General features: G+C 49.6%; 1 protein-coding gene across 2 annotated transcripts in view; it reads right to left on the reverse strand.

Moving 5' to 3' along the window:
* Positions 1–11,351: 11,351 nt before the first annotated feature.
* Ogfod3 (2-oxoglutarate and iron dependent oxygenase domain containing 3) overlaps positions 11,352–20,218 on the reverse strand; it is a 29,198-nt gene continuing 20,331 nt past the window's right edge. Inside the window, exons 8-9 of one of the 2 annotated variants that reach the window (XM_005069780.4) lie at positions 18,451–18,574; positions 11,352–11,753 (exon numbers count right to left, since the gene is read on the reverse strand). In XM_005069780.4, the coding sequence (XP_005069837.1) occupies positions 11,614–11,753; positions 18,451–18,574 (264 nt within the window). In that variant the 3' untranslated portion in view covers positions 11,352–11,613. Of the gene's footprint in view, positions 11,781–18,450; positions 18,575–20,218 lie in introns of both variants that reach the window. The other variant, XM_040750218.1, reaches the window with a different exon arrangement.

Genomic DNA, 20,218 nt, shown 5'->3' on the forward strand with positions numbered 1-20,218 from the left:
GGGTCAGCACACAACTAAAGGGCTGGGTACCATCTCCAGAGAGGACCACGCCCCTCCTTCCCTCGGAGACTGTTCTAGAATACAGGATGGGGTGGCTGTGAACTGGAAAGGCTTGAGCAATGTGGAGCGTAGCTTCATCCCCAGAGCCAACATCAGGGAGGTGACCTGGTGAGGTCTGAGAACCCTGTGTCCTCACCCAGAGGGAGCTGATATACCCCAGATGTCCCTACCAGCCTGACAGGGACAAAGCCCTAAAGCAGGAGCTTCCAAAACACCACCAGAGCCACAGTCCTGGAAAAACTCGGATGAATAACCAGCATCTCTGTGACAGTCATTACCCTAGAGTCTAGGCACCTGAGAGATCTGGCCTCAGGGCCTCTTTGGACCAGCACTGACAAAGGTTGGTTACAGTACAATGATAATGCATGTGTACTTGTCCACACACACACACACACACACACACACACCAAACACGCCGCATACAACAAATGCACCAAGTGCGCACCATAAACATGTGTCCCGCCATGCATTCCACATCACACAACAGATGCATAAGACGTTTACCTCACACATTCACCTCGCGTGCACGTTCCACATCAAACAAACACAACGCGTGCGTATGTGCACATACCACAGGCACAGCATATGATGTATGCAAAACATACAACGCACACAAACACACACAACACACTCTGCCGTGACAAGCTGCTAACGGAGGTGACACGTCACCCTCCCATGTGAGTGATCCTAAGCCTAGCTTCCAAGTCTCTCTGTCTCTTTGGGAATCAAGAGAGGTGAGGCTATTGGGGCTGGGCAGAGAGCCACCATCACAGAGTCACCTTGGCTCTGTCCTCCTCTGGACCAGAGCTGCAGTGGCAGGCCTAATCTATGGTCTGTCTGCCTGCCCTCGAGTCTAGCTGGGAGCCGGAACTGACCTCCACTGAGACCTTCCTGTCACCTCCAACACAAACTGAAACTCTGCTGGAGAATTCCTACTGGGGCGTGCGGGACTTTACTGCCCTGCCAGCTTACCCACCACCGACGTGGGCCCTGCTCACCCACCAGGTTTTGGGGACAATGCCCTTCTGGAGCCATGGTTGCCAGCTGACATGGTGATTTTCCCTCTTCAGCTCTCAGATCTTCAGGGAACTTTTAGCCCACCGTCCTGTTTTAAATAAGGAAAACACGTGTGTTGAGAAGAAAGCGCTGGCCGGGGAGCCTGGACCTGGGGTGACCCGTGGTCCTGCTGATTGGTACCCAGGGGCTCCCTAGGATGTGAGCCTTTCCAGAGTAGCCTGCACCCTGTCAAAACAGAAAAGACGGGAAAGGTGGCCATCTGAGGGCCTGAGCCTGGGCAAGGACAAGGTCTCCAGGTCTGGAGCTTGGAGTAATTTCAGGGAAAGTTATGATGGAGAGATCCCTGTGCTGTTCTGGCCAGCCAGGAGAGAAGGAAAGACTCAGTGATGGGGGGGCAGGGGATGGGGTCAGAAGTAGGAAGGAGACAGAGGTGCAGTGGCCACGCTTGTGGGCTTGATTTGACTGTTAAAGAGCTGATGGAGTCTTCATCTCAGTCCAGGCATAGCCTCCCGGGGCAGTGGAAGCCAGTGGCTGGGGAGGGGAACTGTTGATCTGTGTGATAGATGAGCCCACAGAGGCTGAGGGACACAGGGCGATAGATCAAGTTCTTTGGGTTTTAAATGTCATCCGCCCAATGCTTCAAACTCTTGCAAAGAAGAAAACGAACTGAAATGTCCATGTGAGACAACCTGTGCTTCATATCAAGACTGTTAGAGGAAGCTGGAGCTGGCCTCTGACTGCTGCCCCAGGCCTCTTGACTGTCCCAGGATGAGTTGGTTTCTGGGGACGCCTATGATCCGGGACAATGTCCCAGGCTGGTGTGCCCTTGGGATATCAGGTTCACCCACCCTGCCTGGGGCTCTTGCTCTGTCCTGCATTAGACCTGGGTGGGAGCTGCTGGACAGTGTTGCCTGGGCAGGAGGTTGGGGACCACTCATCACAGTTCAGCCTGGCTGTGGATGCCTGTGTCTGGGGCCATGGGATTTGGGCAGAGTGTCAGAAGCATCTGCTTCTGATCTAGACAATGTGGACAATGGCCAGAGGTGATGGGGAAGTCCTGTGTATATGTCAATAAAGCACTGTTGGCCAATAGGAAACCAAGATAGGTGGGACTAGGAATCCAGGAGGACTCTGGGTAGGAGAAACAGGAAGTCAAGATGTAGCCATGGGGTAGGAAGCCTGGAAACCTCTCCAGTAAGATAAATACTTAGATTAGCAATTATGGGATAAATACTTAAGTCAGAGCTAGCCAGTAAGAAACAAGCAAGGCCAACAGCTTCATAATTAATATAGCCTCCTGTGTGTTTATTTGGGACTGATGCAGCTCTGGAACCAGGCTGGCAGGAAGGCTTCTCTCAAGGAAAAGGCTTCCCTTTACACAGGGGAGCAGAGGCCCCAAGGCCTTTCTTTGTGCCACTTTCCTCCAAGGTGCTAAACACCCTAAACTTCTGGTGAGGTAGCCTGGTTCAGAAATGGCTCGGAACTGAACCAGTCTGACCCTGGAGACAAGAGATTTGCCTTAGGTGGATGGGACATTCCACCAAGCAGGTGACTGTTGCCCTCAGGCAAAGCAATACCCATGTGGCATTTTAAACATGTGTGTATGGTGTTTTGAAAGAAAATGGCTCCACAGGCTCATAGAGAGTGGCACTATTAGGAGGTATGACATAGTAGGAGTAGGTGTGGCCTTGTGGAGGAGGTGTGTCACTGTGGGTGGTGGCAGGCTTTAAGGTCTCCTATGCTCAAGCTACCCCCAGTGTGGGACATAGTCTCCTTCTGCTGCCTGTGGGTCAAGATGTATAACTCTCAGCTCCTTCTCCAGCACCATGTCTGCCTGCATGCTGCCATATCCCACCATGATGATAATGGACTAAACCTCTGATACTGTAAGCAAGCTCCAATTAAATGTTTTCCTTTATGAGAGTTGCAGTGGCCATGGTGTCTATTCACAGCGATAGAAATCCTAACTAGCTGGGCTGGTGGCACACACCTATAGTCCCAGCACTCGGGAGGCAGAGACAGTTAGATCTCTGTGAGTTTGAGGCCAGCCTGGTCTACATAGCAAGTTCCAGGACAGCTAGTGCTACATAGTGAGACCCTGATTTTAAAAAGGAAGGGAGGGAAGGAGAGAGAGAGAGGAAGGAAAGAAAGGGTGACCCAGAACTCTCGAGAAGAGGGAAAACTCAGGTTATGTAAGCCATTTAGAATTTGATGCAGGAAAAGCAAACAAACAGAACAACACTACAAGCCAAAATAGAGTCTATGGTTTAAAAAAATAATAAAAAACAAAACCCAAAAAATTTACCTTTCTCATCAAAAGCCCTGTGGGACTGGTTGGTAGAACATTTGCCTAAGAGGCATGAGGGGCTAGGTTCCATGCCCAGCACCACAAAATAGTAGGTAGATAGGTATACAATGGGTATCATCAAGATACATTGTTTACATGCATGAAGCTGTCGAAGAATAAATAGGAGACAGTCTATTTTATAATTCAAATAAATAAATTGAGTCACGCAAATGTTTATGACTCTAGCTGAGCAATCGGGATTTTTATCCTGAAATCCAAATGTCAGATGTGGATAATGATTTATGTAGCAAGGAGCTAATTTCAGCACTGTTGTGGAATTTCCCACAGCTGTTAGCTAGGTCATGGCATGGCATTTTCAAAGAAGAACCATGTTCTATGTGGTCAGAAAGGGATGAACCTGAGGCGCTGTGGTCATGGAGACCAGAACATAAAATTATGTAGCACAATCTCAGGTTTCATTTAAAACAAACAGAAATGAATGCATTTGTAATTGTGTGTACAAGAGTCTTGTCTGTGGACATGCATGTGTGTACAAGTATGCCTGTGTGCATGACTGCATTGTGTCTAAAGACACATCCACATATGTAAAAAAAAAAGCTTTACAAAAATGCCTTAAATATCAACAATATTAGCTAGCTGGTGGTGGGAAAAGTCTTTAGTTTTTTAATCTTATACTTTTTGAAATTTCTCCCAGAGGACCCATGCAGCTTTAAATTTGAGAATGCTATTTAAGCATTCCGGTGTCAGAGACCTCTATCATCTCCCCAGGCTTAACTGGACCACAGCATTCCCCAGAATAACACGGGCTCCATGCCTCCCCAAGTCCCATAGATTAGTAACCCCTGTACACTGGGCTGTCATTGGCTTATGCCAAGAAGGAAACGGAGTCAGTGCTAGAGTCTGGGAACTTAGAGGGTCAGAGCTGGGGTCCAGGCCCACGGTGCTCACCCACTAGCAGTCCCCTGCCTTTGGAGGCCCCACTTTGCCTAAGCTTTTCCTTTCTCTGGCGTGCACCCCATTATTTAGGTCTGTTCTAGCTCCCTTCTGGCTCTGTTCACTGGGTTCCTTTGTGAATCTCCACGGTCACTGACCCTACTCTGTGAGGTGTACGGAGTGAAGGGATGTGTGTGAGGAAAAATAGAGGTCTCTACACACCAAGCAGCTGTTGGAACCTGTCTACCCCAATAAGAGGATTTCAACAAGAGGCTCTTCTGCCCACAATAAGCACCTGACTCTAACCTGGTCATCAGCATGTCCCAAGGCATGTCCTATGAGCATCCCCAGCTACCTTGTTCCAAAGGCCCAGCCACCCACAGTCTCCCAGACTGTGTTCCTGTTGCTCTCAGTTAGGTTTTGCTAGAGTGGTGGTTCTCCAGCTTCTTAACGCTGTGACCCTTCGATACAGTACCCCACGTTGTGGCGACCCTCAATCATAAAGTTATTTTATTGGCACTTCATAACTGTAATTTTGATACTGTTATGAATCATAATGCAAATAATCTGATATATGTCCCTGAAGGGGTTGCGACCCACAGGTTGAGAACCACTGTTCTAGAACTTTATGGTAGGGAATCTTGCATCTGTGGGCTTGTGTGTCTGCACTCTACTGGCTTTCAGACAAGTGCATGCTGTACAATAGCCACAGCTCACTCTCCGTGTCTTTAAAGAATCTGCTGATGGATGAACCGCAATCTATGGGTGGGTAGACACTTGGATTTATACAGTACAGTGATGGGGCTGTCCTTGTGCATATATGTTTCTCTTATTAATGAATAAAGCACTGTTCGGCCAATCAGGCAGGATGTATAGTCAGGGCTTGGAGATGAGGAGAATTCTGGGAAATGTAGGCAGCCGGAGTCGCCATGGGAGCCAGGGAAGAGAGGACGTGTCAGGTGTTCTCTGGTAAACCAAGACCACATGGAAATACGTAGATTAATAGAAATGGGTTAATAGTGAAGACAGAGCTAGCCAATAAGAAGCCCTAGGCACCGGCCAACAGTTTTATAACTAATATAGCATTCATGTGTTTATTTGGGGGCTCAAGGGCAGCGGGACCCCAATGGGACAGAAAACTTCCGATCAATAGTACAGATATCAACAGACTGTCAGGTGCACCATGATATTTGAAACCAACAGTGGGGCCGCCACAGGGCCAATCTAGTAGATGAATGAATGGATTGAATGAATGGAGAAGTCCTTCAGCTAGCAAACTTGGTAGATAAATGGTTTACCAGGCATTCTCCAGCCAGAAGGGTGGTCTGACTATCAAGCCGCTCTATTATTGCTTGAATTTGGCTTCAGAGCACCTTGCCTCAGCTCGGGGTGAATGCCACGTCTCCAAGTTGGAGAAGGTAAGAGGTGCTCAGCTGACTGCACGGGCGGGGGGTGGTGGAGTACATCATTGGAGGTGGACATGACGATGCCATGGCTCAGAGCACTCCTACACCCGTGCAAGCCATTCATCAGTGGAAAGGCACACGCATCAAGGCTTCCTGCATTCATAATCTTTTCCAGGAATGAAGTCCACTTAAGTCACCTACAAGCAGAGCAGACATTATCTCAATTAAAGGGAACCACGGGGGCCCCACCTGGACTGTGGGGATGATAGCGCCAGTGCTGTGGCATGAGAAAGCCCTGACCTGCGGGGACAGCAGGCACAAATGACTGTCACTTGTTTGTGAAGGCCTACACTCTTCCTGCCCAGAACCTGCACCCAGTCGGATGGGAGGGGCGTTGCTCTTGCCAGGCCACCAGAAGGGCCAGAAGGGGAGGGATAGTTAGGGGCTAGGTTCTCAAATACCTTTGGGTAGGTCCTCAGGAACTAGTCAAGCCCATCCTGGCACCTCTCCTCACCATATGCAGGTTTTTCCATTCAAATTCCAGACAGATGATGGATGAATGGAACCCAGACTGCTGGAGCCAATGTCAGGCACCTCCAGACTCAGGCCATTCCTAAGCCAGTGAGAACGCTGTCCCATGTGGAGTCAGGAAGGCCAAGTACCCCAGGATTGCTCTGGCTCTAAAGGATCCCGATCCCTGTCCCTGTCCCCCAAACTGTCAGGGGCAGGTGCAGATACTGGCAGTGGCCTATGGTTGAGCAGTGGTATACTACAGCTTTGTCCTCCTGGACCCACAGATGCTGAAGCTGGGCGGGGCCGACGGTAAGGAAGTGTAGGAAAGCATCCAGGACTCTGTCTAGCTCCTTGCACCTCTCTGCCCACCTTTCCCTACCAACACACGATCTCTGTTCAGCCCAGGGGTCACCTTCTGGGGATGCCCCTTCCTCCCCTACCCAGGGCTTTTCACCTACAGTGCTCTCAGACTACACAGACTGGCTGGCCATCTTTCAGGTGTCTTTCGGGTATTACAGTGACTTCAGATGTCCTGATGCTTGGACATTTTTTCTGTTAAGTCCTCTTAGCTAAGGATCTAAGGGTTTAAGGGGCACCCAAGCTCTGCAAACAGGGAACAAGGGAGAGGCTATGCAGTCAGATGCTCAGTACCGATGGTTTCTTGTAGGATCTAGCAAAGGCACGGGGTGGGGTGGGGGGTTGAGGGGTGGGGGAGGGGACTGTGCCAGTGGGGCTTCCATCTGCCCAGGTGGCTATGAGCCTGGCACATAGCTGCTTTCGCTGGCCAGCAGGGACACAGTGAGCCTTTCACGGCTTCTGGCAACTCACAACATGATCGAAAGTCCAGATCCTGTGTCTCATTCCCTAAGTATGCATCAGTGTGAGATTTAAGGTACCATGGATGCCCAGGGTGGTGCCTTGTACACCAGTAGTCAGTGCTGGCTAGCCTATGCCAAGGATCCTTGCCGAGCTGGGACCCTGAACGGGGTTGGGCTGGGGCCTGGTGGGTGAACCACAGGAAGTCTGAAAGGTAGACATAGATCAGGACTGTCTGAGCTGAAGGCCTCTAACAGGAACCCTGGAGCATGGAGAAAAGGAGACACTGGTAGTTATCTTTCCCAAGCCTACCCTGTGATTGGCCTCATTGAAAGACAGAGATGGGGGTGGCTCATTGGTCTGGACCTATGCATTGCCGAGACACCCCCCCACACACATACACACACACTTTGAGTATTTCTAGCCTCCCAAGGGTAAAGGGGTACTTTGCCGTAGGGGGTAAAAGGCCAGGCAGGCCTGAGCTAAGGGGCTGGACACACTGAGGAAAGTCGGGGGGTTGAGGCAAGATACATGAGATTCAAGAAGCTTAGGATACCCATCCCCCTACCCTTCTCAGGTTTTTTAAAGACTCCACCAGCCAGCTCTATCCGTTCTTTTTGTTTTTTTTTTTCGAGACAGGGTTTCTCCGTGTAGCTTTGGAGCCTGTCCTAGAACTCGGTCTGCAGACCAGGCTGGCCTCGAACTCTGAGACTGAAGGCATGCTCTGTTCTTATCAAAGGTCACAGGAGGGGGCATTGGAGGGGCTACGGTCTCCCAACATGGCACAGCCAGGGAGAGAGAGTTCTGTGAGCTCCTGCCTGCCTTCCCAAGAATAGAGCCCTGAGCACCCCCTTGTTCTAGGCCTCAAGAAGGGTTAATAAACTAGAAAGGCAGATGGGATTGAGGCAGGGCTGATGTCTTCTGTGGGGGTGGTGCACAGGTCACAGCTCCTTCCCTGCATGCATGGGCCGTGGTGTGCACATAAAGGTGCAGATACCAAGGGTGATCATGGTACAGACGGGCAACTGAGAGCCCCTGAGAGAACAAAAAGGGTGTGCCTTAACTCTAATGGCCAAGAACTGCTCTCTCTCCCAGGTGGGGCTAACAGGAAGGAAATAAAAGCACAGAAAATAGGCTCAAGGTTAAGACCCGGGGGAAAGCCAGGTGTGGGGGTGCATGCCTTTATTTCCAGCACTTGACTTGGGAGACAGAGACAGGCAGGCCTTTGTAAGTTAGAGGTCAGCCTGGTTTACATACCAAGTTCCACACCAGTCAGAGCTACACAGTGACATGCTATTCGAGGGACAGAGACACGGAGGGAGACAGAGAGATCCATGGAGAGAGCTGAAGGCCTGGCACAAGGTGGCTCACAGGGATGAAAACAGGGCTCTCAAGAAACGGATGAAACCCTGATATTTACAGTGTCAGGTGTCCCAGGAGAGACTGCTGAGATGGGACTGGATTGCAATTTATCGGAGAGCCTCTGGGGAAGTAGAGCCAGGTCTCTCTCCTGTTTGATTTCGACCCACTATTTCTAATGTGTTTATCTTGCAGCTTTGAACTTTGGGTGATGTTTCCCCAGGTTATCTGGAAAGTCATGTGTCAATTGAGCACATGAAACATAAATAAACTCTGGCTGTTGCTTTGCTTACCTCCTGCCTCCGGGTTAAGAGCACTGAGAGGTGGAACACTGCATGGAGGCTGGATGGGATGGGTGAGGAGACGTTTCTCAGATCTCTCCAGGGTTCCACTGCAAGCACTGGGTGTGAAAATCATGGGTGGACTCACAGAAGATGTGTGAGGGTCTGAGATTAGGGTCAGTGTGGCTACAGCTTTCCTGGGTACCCTACCCATTCCTGAGCTTGCAAGACCCAAGCCATCGAGACCCAAAGCCCTGCCTCACAGACCTGGCTTCCTTTCCAGAAGCCCAGACAGGTGGGACCCATGCCGTCTTTGATCTCCGTTTCAGTGACAAGCAAAGATGTCTTTCATTCTATCCACATGAGCTAGACCCCAAGGGTAGGCAAGAAGTGGTGAGTCTTGTGGCTGTGGGTACAGCCTCAGCTGAGGCTGGTATCACACAGGATGGCCATCTCTTGCCACATCCAAGGACTCTGTCCAGGCGTGACACTAGATGAAGATGCTGACCCAGAAGTAGTGAATGAAGGTCCTTTGTAAGCTCCACCCTCTGGCTTCCATGTGACATGTCTTTGGCTGTGTTTCAATGACAACCACAGAGCTAAAAGCAAAGGGTTATGGAGCTTCCTTGGTCTGCATTATCTAGAAGGGGCTCACACAGACTTGGCTGTGGAGTCTGAGGAAGGAAACTGCACCAGTTTTCACTTGCTCTGAAGACACCTGTCAGGTAGTAATCTAACACAGGCTCGACCCGTGTCTAGAGTGTCACCTCAGACTGCCTGTCCAGGTGTTGCTTGTGCTAAGGCCCGTGGCTATCACTAACTACTAGGACATGCAGAATCACCCTCGTTCCAGTCCCAAGCCTCTGCCTGTTGTTGACACCTGACCCCATCTTTGGTCCCAGCTGAGGAGGTTGCGTTATTGGCCATGTGACCTTTCCAGAAACTTTTGGAGCTTCACTAAGACCCATGGCCTGGAGCTGGAGAGATAGATACTCAGAGGTTAAGAGCACTGGTTGCTCCTTCTAGGGCACCTTGAGTTCAATTCCCAGCAACCACATGGTGGCTCACAACCATCTATAGGGGGATCTGATGCCCTCTTCCGGCATAAAGGTATGCACACAGATACTCATATACATAAATAAACCGTAAAAAAGAATAGAAAAAGTCCCAGGACCTACTCCCACTTAAGTACTGTTTTTCATGCCGTGTCTGGCTGGCTTGGGATAAGATGGTCAGACCTCCTCACCAGGTAAGTACTGCCTGGTACTCCAAAGACCTCAGAGGATATCCGGGCTGTGACTATGGAAGAAGCATCAGGCAGCCTTGCCACGCAGCCTAAGGCACACCTATCTTAACTACAACCAGAAACTCATGGGCTAGAGCCACAAGGTGACAACTTCAGGGAGGCCTGGTACCACAGCCCTGACTGCACAGGTCCAGGAAGCGGCAACCTACAAGGTCAGCCTCATCCACCAAGCCAGAGCTTCGTTGTTCCCAGTGATCCACGCAGGAGGACCAATAGGGGGCGGCAGAGGCCTCAGCACTCAGAGCACTGCCTTGCCCATGGTACAGCCTGCTAGAACGAAGACATGATCCTCCTCCACATGTGGAGACCAGACATCCTGCTCTGAGACAGGCACCTGGTACAGGTGGTACAATGCACACCCAGGCTCCTCTATTTGAGATCTCCTCATCACATCTACTCATTCCCAGGGTCTAGGACCCCTCCACCCTACCCCCCAACCGCCCCCTCCTTTTTTTTTTTACCATGGCAGGGCTGCTCAATGGTCTGAGATGCCTGAGCTGTCTTGGGTCACCACCAGAGGCATATGAGCTATAGGGATAATCACAACATCAGGACCGCCCGCCTCAGGAGTGCATGGCCACGTGGCCATGCTGCCTGGACAGAAGAGGGATGCCCCCAGAATGCTCTTCCTAGGACGTTATGTCAAGATGACCAGACGAGTCTGGTTCTTGGGGGGCATTCTTGGAACTCCATTTATGTGTGCAGGGGCGGGGAGGGGGCCGGCCCCTCTCCTGGGGATGTGGCTTCAGGGTGCAACTGCGGCCCGTGCTTGATCTAGTAGAAACTGGGCTGGTGGGGCTGGAGTTGCCCCTGGGGCCCAGGCCTCCCCCATGGCACTTTTGTTCCCGGTTCCTCTGACTGTTGCTGATGGGAGAAGAGACGGCATCACAACGAGAAAGAGACCGGCACATTGTGCCTCGCTGGGCAGGGAGTCCTGGGAGCTGGGTGGGCCCAGAGATGCTGAGACCCTCCTTGGCAGGGACATGCTTGGATTTGTACTACCGGGGATAACGCTGGTGACAGACCAGGCCCAGCACAGCAAGACTGAATGTAGGATGGTTCTCAGGCGCGGACTTAGTCACTGGATCATGCAGTGCCCACCTCCCCGTCAAATGCACAGAGTTATCCTTCACCCATGAAACTTTTCAGGCTCCCAGAGACACCAAGGGCTGGAGCCTTCTCCAAAGCACCGCCATTTCTATTCCTATGTCCCCCTCCTTTTTGTCTAGTCTAGTCTAGTCTAGTGGGCTGCGTGGGCGGGGGCGCGATATCTAGCCCTACACAGGGATCCCTCCTGAGGAATGAGGCCTGCCGGCCGTGGCGGGGCAGCCCACACGCTCAGAGCTATCAGGTTGAGAGGCTCTTTCCCTGATTTACTCACAGATGAAAAGATTAAAACATCAGCAAATCAAACTCAGGCTAATTCATAAGGCACTCTGTGCAGCAGCAATGGGCTGAAATGGGGGCGGGGGGGGGGGGGGGGCGGTGAGCACTCGCTCGCTCGCCGACCTGGCCTCGGAGAGTGCCTTTGTTGACGGGGCTGCGTCCCAACACTGGGGCGCCACCAACAGGCTTCTTTCTACCCATGGTCCTCAGGACCCAACCTAGCCCTTGTCACGTTGTGAGTACTGGATCCTCGATGCCATGGTCGGGGTTGCAGGTAAAAGCGATGGTGATGGCATAGCGGGTGCCCCAGAGGACCTTCTCCACCCGGTGCAGGTTCTCAGAGCCTGAGGTAAAGAATGAGACTCGACCTGGAGGGAGAGAAAAAGAGAGGTGACCTCCAGAGGCCACAATTGCGGGATGGACTCAGTAATGAACACAACAGCACTGACCCCCCCCCCCCCGACTGCTGTTACAAAAGCCAGAGGACTTAAGACAACTGAACCAACAGTGCTGGGTGCACCAAGGGGAGATGGGGGACCCCCAGGCTTCTCGGCTATGGGGACTTTCTATGCTGGGGAGACAGGAAAAATGCATCAAGCTGATGAAACAAAATTACTGAAAACCTTGAAATTAGCAGCAGGGGAGGGGGGAGGGCATGCAAGAGACAGTGGCTGGCTTCTCGGGAGCAGTAGGAACTGAAATCTTTTTCAAAAGTGGCATTTGCTTGGGGGCCCCATGCCTTTAATCCCATCACTTAGGAGTCAAGGACAGACAGATCTCTGTGAGTTTGAGGCCAGCCTGATCCACATACTGAGTTCTAGGCCAGCCAGTGAGACCTTATCTTTGTCTCTTTCATGCTTCTTGGCTATGTGATATCTGACGTGGGATGTCCTTCTGTAACACTGTGAATATGTGTTGCTTTTATTGGTTGATGAGTAAAGCTGCTTTGGTCTAAGGCAGGGCAGAATATAGACAGGTGGGAAACCCAAGCAGAGATATAGGGGAGAAAGAAGGCAGGGTCGAGAGCCCCCAGCAGCAACCAAAAGAACACATACAGTAAGCCATGGGCCACACGGCAATACACATATTGATAGAAATGGGTTAATTTAAATGTATGAGCTAGCCAGTAATAAACCTGATCCACTGGCTGGACAATTATAATTAATATCAAGCCTTTGGGTGATTATTTTTATAATTGGCTGTGGGACTGGCAGACGGGACAGAAAACCTCTGGCTACAGCGATCCTTTACGAAGATACAGCAGTATAACAGGCATTTAGGGGCTTGTTTTGCTAAGAAGCTCATATTCTACACTTGGAACGAAAGCCTGGCGTGTCTGCCTCCATTTTGTGTCTGTCTCCTTTGTGTTAGACTCCTGCTTGGCTTTTGTAGGCATGCTAACCACTAGGACTATCTCCATCTGACCATCTCATTATCCTAAACCTGCAGTTACCTTTTATTGCTAGAGTCTGTAGGACAGACCATCCTCCAAATGAAGGTAATTATCTGTGCAGGTGGGAGGGCACTCTGGAGCAGAAGTAATGGTGGAAACAATTTCATACCACTCTGGAGAACCAGAATGGAGACAATGACTAACTATGCTTAACCCTGTCCATGGCTGATTAATTACCCATGGTTTAAACCAAAGCCTACGTTAATACCTCAAAGATGAACTTGAGGTCACTAACCCCTTTACTTGATGGTTAAATCGCTTTGCCCTGCTAAAAAACAAAACAAACATTGTAGCTCAGCTGGGAGAGTGCTTGCCTAGCATGCATGAAGTCCTAGAGATTTGATCCTGTGCAGTGAATTAACTGGGCATACTGGTGTAGACCTGTAATCCTAGCACTCGAGAGGGAAACACAGAAGGATCAGAATTCAGGGCTAGCCTGAGGTATTCTGAGATATCTGAGAATCTATTTCAGAAAAAAAAAAGATAGAGACAGCTCAGCAGTTAAGAGCACTTGCTGCTCATGAAGAGGACCTGGGTGCAATTTCCAGCACCCACAGGGCTGCTCACAATCATCTGTACCTCCAGGGGATCTGGTGTCCTCTTCTGGCATCTGTGATTCAGGGCATATACAATATGAAAGGCTAACACACACACAAAATAAAAACATAAATCTTTTAAAACCACTTTAAGTGGCATGCATCGTGGCTCATGACTATAATCCCAGTATCTTGGTAACTGAGGCAAAAGGATCATAAGTTCAAGGACAGTTTGAGCAACATAGTATGACTGGTTTCAAAAAAAGGGGGGGATTGGGGAGGGCAAGCACATAGGAAAACCCCTATCAACTCAGAATTTAACATCCAATGAAAATTAATTAAAAAAAATAACAATGAGGGGTTCCAGGCAGTGTGGTGCCCATCTGTAACCTCAGTAGTCAAGACACTGAGACTGAGGATCTGAAGTTCCCAGTCAGCCTGGGCTACAGAGTAAAACCCTGCCACCTAGCAAGACAAAACGATAAACAGGGAGATCCAGGGGTGCAGCTCACAGTTCAGTGCCTGTTCTGCATTCATGAGAACCTGGGCTCATCCCCAGCACCATTGGGGGGGGGGTGACAGTAAAATTCGGACACATTCAGAAACATCACTGCGGCCCTTCTGCCACAGGCTGAAGGGAGATGCTCCCTGCTAGAAGCCTGGATCCAGAGAGGGGTGGGAAATATTGGAAGCGATGAGCAGGTGGCAGGTGGGGGTGGGAAAAGGAAACTGACCTTCTAATTCCCAAGAGAGGAAATAAATCATTTAAAGAGAGGGGGGAAAGGGATAACTTAATAACATACCATGGTGTTGACAAAAGTTATGGGCGCACCTATAGGTGGAAGTGACCCAGCCAAACAGCCAAACAGCTTGGTATTTTTCATTAATTACTCCACAGATTCACTGAAACTCGAAACACAATTTCTGTGGAAATTAGCAAGCAGACTCTAAAATTCGTTTAGAAATGAAGCCAAAAATAATTGGCAGCTGAAACAACTTTTAAAATGAAGACTAAGGAATAATGCCACCTGTTTTTCAGATTATAAAGCTATAGTGGTGGGGACACTGTGGCATTGGGGGGGGCATATTGCTCAGTGGACAGAACACGGCATCCAGAGACAGAAGTGTAGGGGGGTCATGGTCTACGGCTCTGTGACAAAAGCTTCAAGGCTCACTCGACGGGTAAGATAGCCTCTTCAATAAATGATGTAGAGACATCTGGAAACACATGCATAACAAGTGAACAGTAGCCCCTACCTCACACCACACACACACACATCAATATTATTTCAACGTGGATCAAGAGCATTGATGTAAAAGCCATAAAGTCTCTACGAATAAATACAAGAAAAAAAATCCCTATAATTTTAGGGTGGCAAGTATTTCTTAGGCATTATCTTTCTTTATTTTTATTTATTTATTTATTTTGGTTTTTCGAGACAGAATTTCTCTGTATTGTTTTGGAGGCTGTCCTGGAACTCACTCTGTAGACCAGGCTGGCCTTGAACTCACAGAGATCCGCCTGCCTCTGCCTCCCGAGGCGTGTGCCACCATGCCCGGCTCTAGGCATTATTTTAAAGTATGAACACCAAAGAGAAAGATCAGTAAGCTAGACTTCTTAGAGCTTTGGCTTTGACTTCTTTCAAGAGGTGAGGAGATAAAGCCAGGTGTGACGGTGCACAACTGTAATCCTAGCACTTGGTAAATGAGGGCAGATGACCAGGAGTTCAAGACCAACCTCATGAGACTGTCTCAAAAACAAAACAAAGAAACAGAGAGGGCTGGGAGGAAGAGGGGAGTGTCAGAGAGACGGAGAAAGAGAGTGTAAGCCAGGGAGACAGCATGGGCACATGGCTACAGCATCACCCTTTTTACAGGAGTGACTCCTGTTACTCTAGTTGAAGCCTCTTCTGTGGCCAGGTGACTTGGGGACAGCCAGCTGATATAAAGAGGCTCAGCTTGCAGGATCCAACCCTGCACGGCAAATGGATACCTCCGCAGCTGCAGACTACAGCTTACCGCCTTGTGAGGAAAAAAACAGTGTCGCCACCTTCCTTGCTGCTTGCAGACTCACACCCCTAATGACGGTGGTAATGCCGATACAGGCTAGTATAGGCTTCAGACTTTCTTTGCTTTTAATGGACTCCACTTTACTCTGACAGTTCAAAAGTCTATACCTTTGAAATGACAGGTGTGTCAGGGAGGCCTTGGAGTCACAAAATGGTAGAACTCTTGCAATGGGATCAAAAAACATCAGTCCCAGAGCAGAGACAAGGACAGACTGACAAGGACAGCCAAGCACGATGAACAAAGATACCCCAGTTCTCAGAACGTGGGACTGTATGACACCCACTATCCCTGGAAAGCACTGTCTGATGGCTACCTACTTCCTTAAAGCGGGACTGAACTTGGGAATTGAAAAACCAAATCACAAAGTGACCTAGGTTTCTAGAATCCTGTATATCTCCTCATGTAATCACAGCCCCTGAGTGACAAGGTGACACCAAGGCTTTGCTGGCTTTCAGTCCTCAAAGTGCTTGGGACACTCCCTCCCTAGGGAGCAAATAAACCGTTGACTGACCACACCTTAGCTCTTTCAGAGACAGGACTGATCACAGCTTCTGCTGACCTGGGTTGTAGGCCCCACCAGAGTCTAGCCAGTCACATGATTTACAGCAGGGTCCAGGGTCATATGGAATAAGCCCAACCTCTGAGGGCTAGAGCGTTACATGGGTTTGGGGGATAGTGGTCACTAAGGCTCAGTGATGGGTTAGGGAGGGGATGTCAGTCATTTTCTATTTACCAACATCCAATAAAACCCTGGCCACTAAGGCTCAGTGAGTACCTGGTCAGAGGGCCCTATGTGTGTGTCTCATGAGCTGCCAGAGCTGGGATTTGTGGTGAACAGCAGGAAATTTGCCTGGATCACTGTGACCCTACCCTCAGCTTCTTCCCTGGAGAGCTGTGATTCATAATGAATTTCATAATGAACTCCGGGCATGTGTGAATGGCTTTGCCGAGTTCTGAGCACCTGGCTGGGCAGTGGCCAAAACAGATATAAGGAGAGGAACAATGCGCCCAGAGATGGCTGGAGAACCTGCCAGAAGCCTGGGAGGAAGCTCCATTGTCATGGATGTAGCCCATTGCCCATGGTTCTAGGGAATTCAGTATGAAATTAAATATTTGTTCTTCCTATAGTTTTACCATGGCTTTTAAGAGTGGGTGCTGGGTATACTTCTCACAGGGGTGACACTGGTGGTGTGCTTAATACCTTATCTTTTCTTTAGTCAGTGAAGCCAGAGGTTGACATAGTCTATTAGCTTTTACCCTCATCTAGGGAGCAGGCTGGGTCCTGACCACCAAACATCCCTAGACAGGTCCCACGGTCCCAAAACAGGTCCCTCTTATCTCAGGAGAGATCCCTGTTCCCCTCCAGGAGCCCTGAGTGGTGAATAGTGATGTCTTGTGTTGGTTTGAATGAGAATGGCCCCCATAGGCTCATAGATTTGAATGTCCGGTCACCAGGAAGTGGCACTATTTGAAAGGTTTAGGAGTTGGAGCATTTTGGGAGTAGATGTGGCCTTGTTAGGAGAAGTGTGTCACTGAGGGTGGGCTTTGAGGTTTCAAGAGCCCAAGGCAGGCCCAGTGGCTCTCTCTTCCTGCTGCCCGAGGGTCCGGATGTAGAACTCTCAGCTACTTCTCCAGCACCATGTCTGCCTATACACTGTCATGTTACCTGCCATGATGAAAATAGACTACGCCTTTGAAACTGTAAGCAAGCCCCGATTAAATGGTTTCCTTTATAAAAGTTGACGTGGCCATGGTGTCTCTTCTTCGCAATAGAACAGTGACTAGGACATGTCCCCACAGCTCATAACTCTCATGCAGTGGCCAGCTTTCATGCCGGTCTCTTTAATTCCAAGCTGCAGGGTGACCATGGCAACGCCATACCCACACTGTTCAGCCTCCATGGTGGGCACCCCATACCATCTTGAAAGCAGCACTGTTTCCTGGACCCGCCCTTCACTCGGTCTGGGGCCTGGCCTGGTGTAGCCATTCTGTTCTTAGGCCCTAAACCCATCAATAGAGACTCGAAACACAGTGCATGAGTCCCTGAACCCCAACTGCCTACAAGATGTAAACGTGGCCCGTAGCGTGCTCAAAACCAACCAAAGGAGAAGACAGTGCCCTTTAGTATCCCATTCTACCTTTTGATTTCAAAGCCATTTTCAAAGGCTGGAGAAATGGCACATCAGTTATGAGCATATATTGTTCTTGCAGAGAATGGAGAAGCCAGGTTCAGTGCCCAGCACCAAAGCCAGGCAGCTTATAATCACCTGCTACTCTAGTTCAGAGAATCTGATGCCTTCTTTTGGCCTCTACAGGCACTGCACTCCTGTGCACAAACCCACCACATATATATACACATAAACACAACATTTTAAAAAGCTGTTTTCATGTTCAACACCTATGGAAAGTGGATGAAGTCCTGAATGAATATGTATTATTTTGCTTTGTTTTGTTTTGTTGAAACAGTCTTTTTCAAGACAGGGTTTCTTTGTGGCTTTGGAAGCTGTCCTGGAACTAGCCCTTGTAGACCAGGCTGGTCTCGAACTCACAGAGATCCTCCTGCCTCTGCCTCCCAAGTGCATGTGCCACCACCGCCCAGCGAAACAGAGTCTTTCTATATATCTCTGGTTGTTCTAGAATTTGTTTTGCAAACCAGGCTGGCCTAAAACGTATAGAAATCTGCCTGACTCTCTCTGCCTCCTGAGGGCTGCGATTAAAGGTGTACACCAATATGCCCGGCTTGAATGTATATTACTGGCATGAGCATGCCCATGTCTAGAACCCTAATGCCTCAGACCCATTGGAGCAGGTGTTCTACAGATGTAGTATTGCCTGGAGTAAAGCCCACATTGCCCATAGTACCTGTGTGTGTGTGTGTGTGTGTGTGTGTGTGTGTGTGTGTGTGTGTGTGTGTGTACATGCTTATGAACATGCACAGATGTCATCAAGCTGAGCTTCAGGCCTGGATCCCATACCCTAGGACAACCCACCAGCCTGTTGTCCTACCAGCTCTGGGTTCCACTGTCTTGTTGGCCCCTTCCTCCATGAACACAAAACGCCCTCCACCGAAGTCCTCTAAGTAATCCGATAGGTAAAGCAGTGAAGTGTAGTCAAAAGAGCCGTAGGTCACCTGTAGGGTGAAGCATGGGGGAGTGGGTTAGATGTCTCAATTCTTATGAGGAATGAGGCTTCTTTAAAAAACAAATTGTATTATTACTTGGTTGCTTGGTTTTTGTTTTGTTTTGTTTGTTTTTTTGTTTTTCGAGACAGGGTTTCTCTGTAGCTTTGGAGGCTGTCCTGGAACTTGCTTGGTAGACCTGGTTGGTCTTGAACTCACAGAGATCCGCCTGCCTCTGCCTCCCGAGTGCTGGGATTAAAGGTGTGCGCCACCAACACCCAGCTAAGAAATTGTATTATTGCTTAGGTGTATGTGTCTGTGTCTGTGTATGCCATGTGTGTTAAGGTGTCCAGCAAGGCCAGATGAAGATATCGGATTCCCTTGGAGCTTGAGCTATAGGCTGTTGTAAGCCACGTAGTGTGGATCCCCTCTACAGCATTAGCAAGTGCTCTCCACCTTTGAGCCATCTCTCCAGCCCCAGAAATGAGGCTTCGGACCCAGCTATGCTCCAGCAAAGCTGCATGAAGGGGTGGTGAGCACAGAATAGAAGCTGGTGCAAACTGGTTCCTGCCCTGAGCACAGCAATGTACTGTCTATAGAAAAAAAAAGCATGTCAATCGTGATCAAGCTCGCTGGTGCTCGTCTATGCTTGGACCTTAGCGTTCCTGGAGCACACACAGTACATGACGTCATGGGGGGCATGATATGGGTCTTAAAGAGGAGGTGGCAAACGCTGGCTGAGCAGGACCATGGGCAGAGAGGAGCCTGCTCCATCACTCATTAGTGCTGGGCTCCAGTTCAGGTATGGTGATTCGACGGACTTCCTGAGTCCTTGGAGCTTTCTCCATAGAAGAAGGTGACACCAGCCCCTAGAATATGGAGGCTTGTACCCAGGAGCCCCACAGAGTCAGTGCTGAGGGCAGGAGGAGCGTCCCTTCTGTCCCATACAGTCCCACTGCACCGCTGGGCAGACCAGTCAGGGGTCAGTTGATCGTGGGAAGAGCTGCACCCCTGGAGTTCCTGTGCTGGTCCAGTACAACTGGTCACTTCCTCCCACCCTACTGCTCTTGTCTAAACCCCTACAAGAGTTCCCACACCAGTTCTTACCCAGACTTTGCTCGGGAGAGCCCAAATTAAGATAGACATCACTACAACAGAGCCATTGAACATAGGAAAACTCCAGCCGGGCGTTGGTGGCTCACATCTTTAATCCCAGCACTTGGGAGACAGAGGCAGGTGGATCTCTGTGAGTTCGAGGCCACCCTGGTCTACAGAGTGAGTGCCAGGGTAAGAGCATAGGCTCCAGAGCTACACGGAGAAACCCTGTCTCAAAAAACCAAAAAAACAAACAAACAAAAAAAAAAGGAAAACAGCAGAATTTATACTTAACAGTGATTGCATCAGAGAATTTGTTTTACATCAAAGTAACATGAGCATGGAAAACCCTGCTACCACAACGCAAAACATAAAGTAGAAATGTGTTAAACAGGAAAAACGGAGTAAGCTGGGCATGGTGATACATGCCTGTAATGACAGCTCTCGGGAGACAGGGGCAGAAAGATCTAAGAGTTCAAAGTCATCCTCCATTACATATTGAATCTGAGGCCAGCCTCACATACACACAAAGAGTATTTTAGGGAGAAGGCTCAGGGGCAA

The sequence above is a fragment of the Mesocricetus auratus genome, unplaced genomic scaffold (assembly GCF_017639785.1).
Source record: "Mesocricetus auratus isolate SY011 unplaced genomic scaffold, BCM_Maur_2.0 Super-Scaffold_100007, whole genome shotgun sequence".
NCBI lineage: Eukaryota > Metazoa > Chordata > Mammalia > Rodentia > Cricetidae > Mesocricetus > Mesocricetus auratus.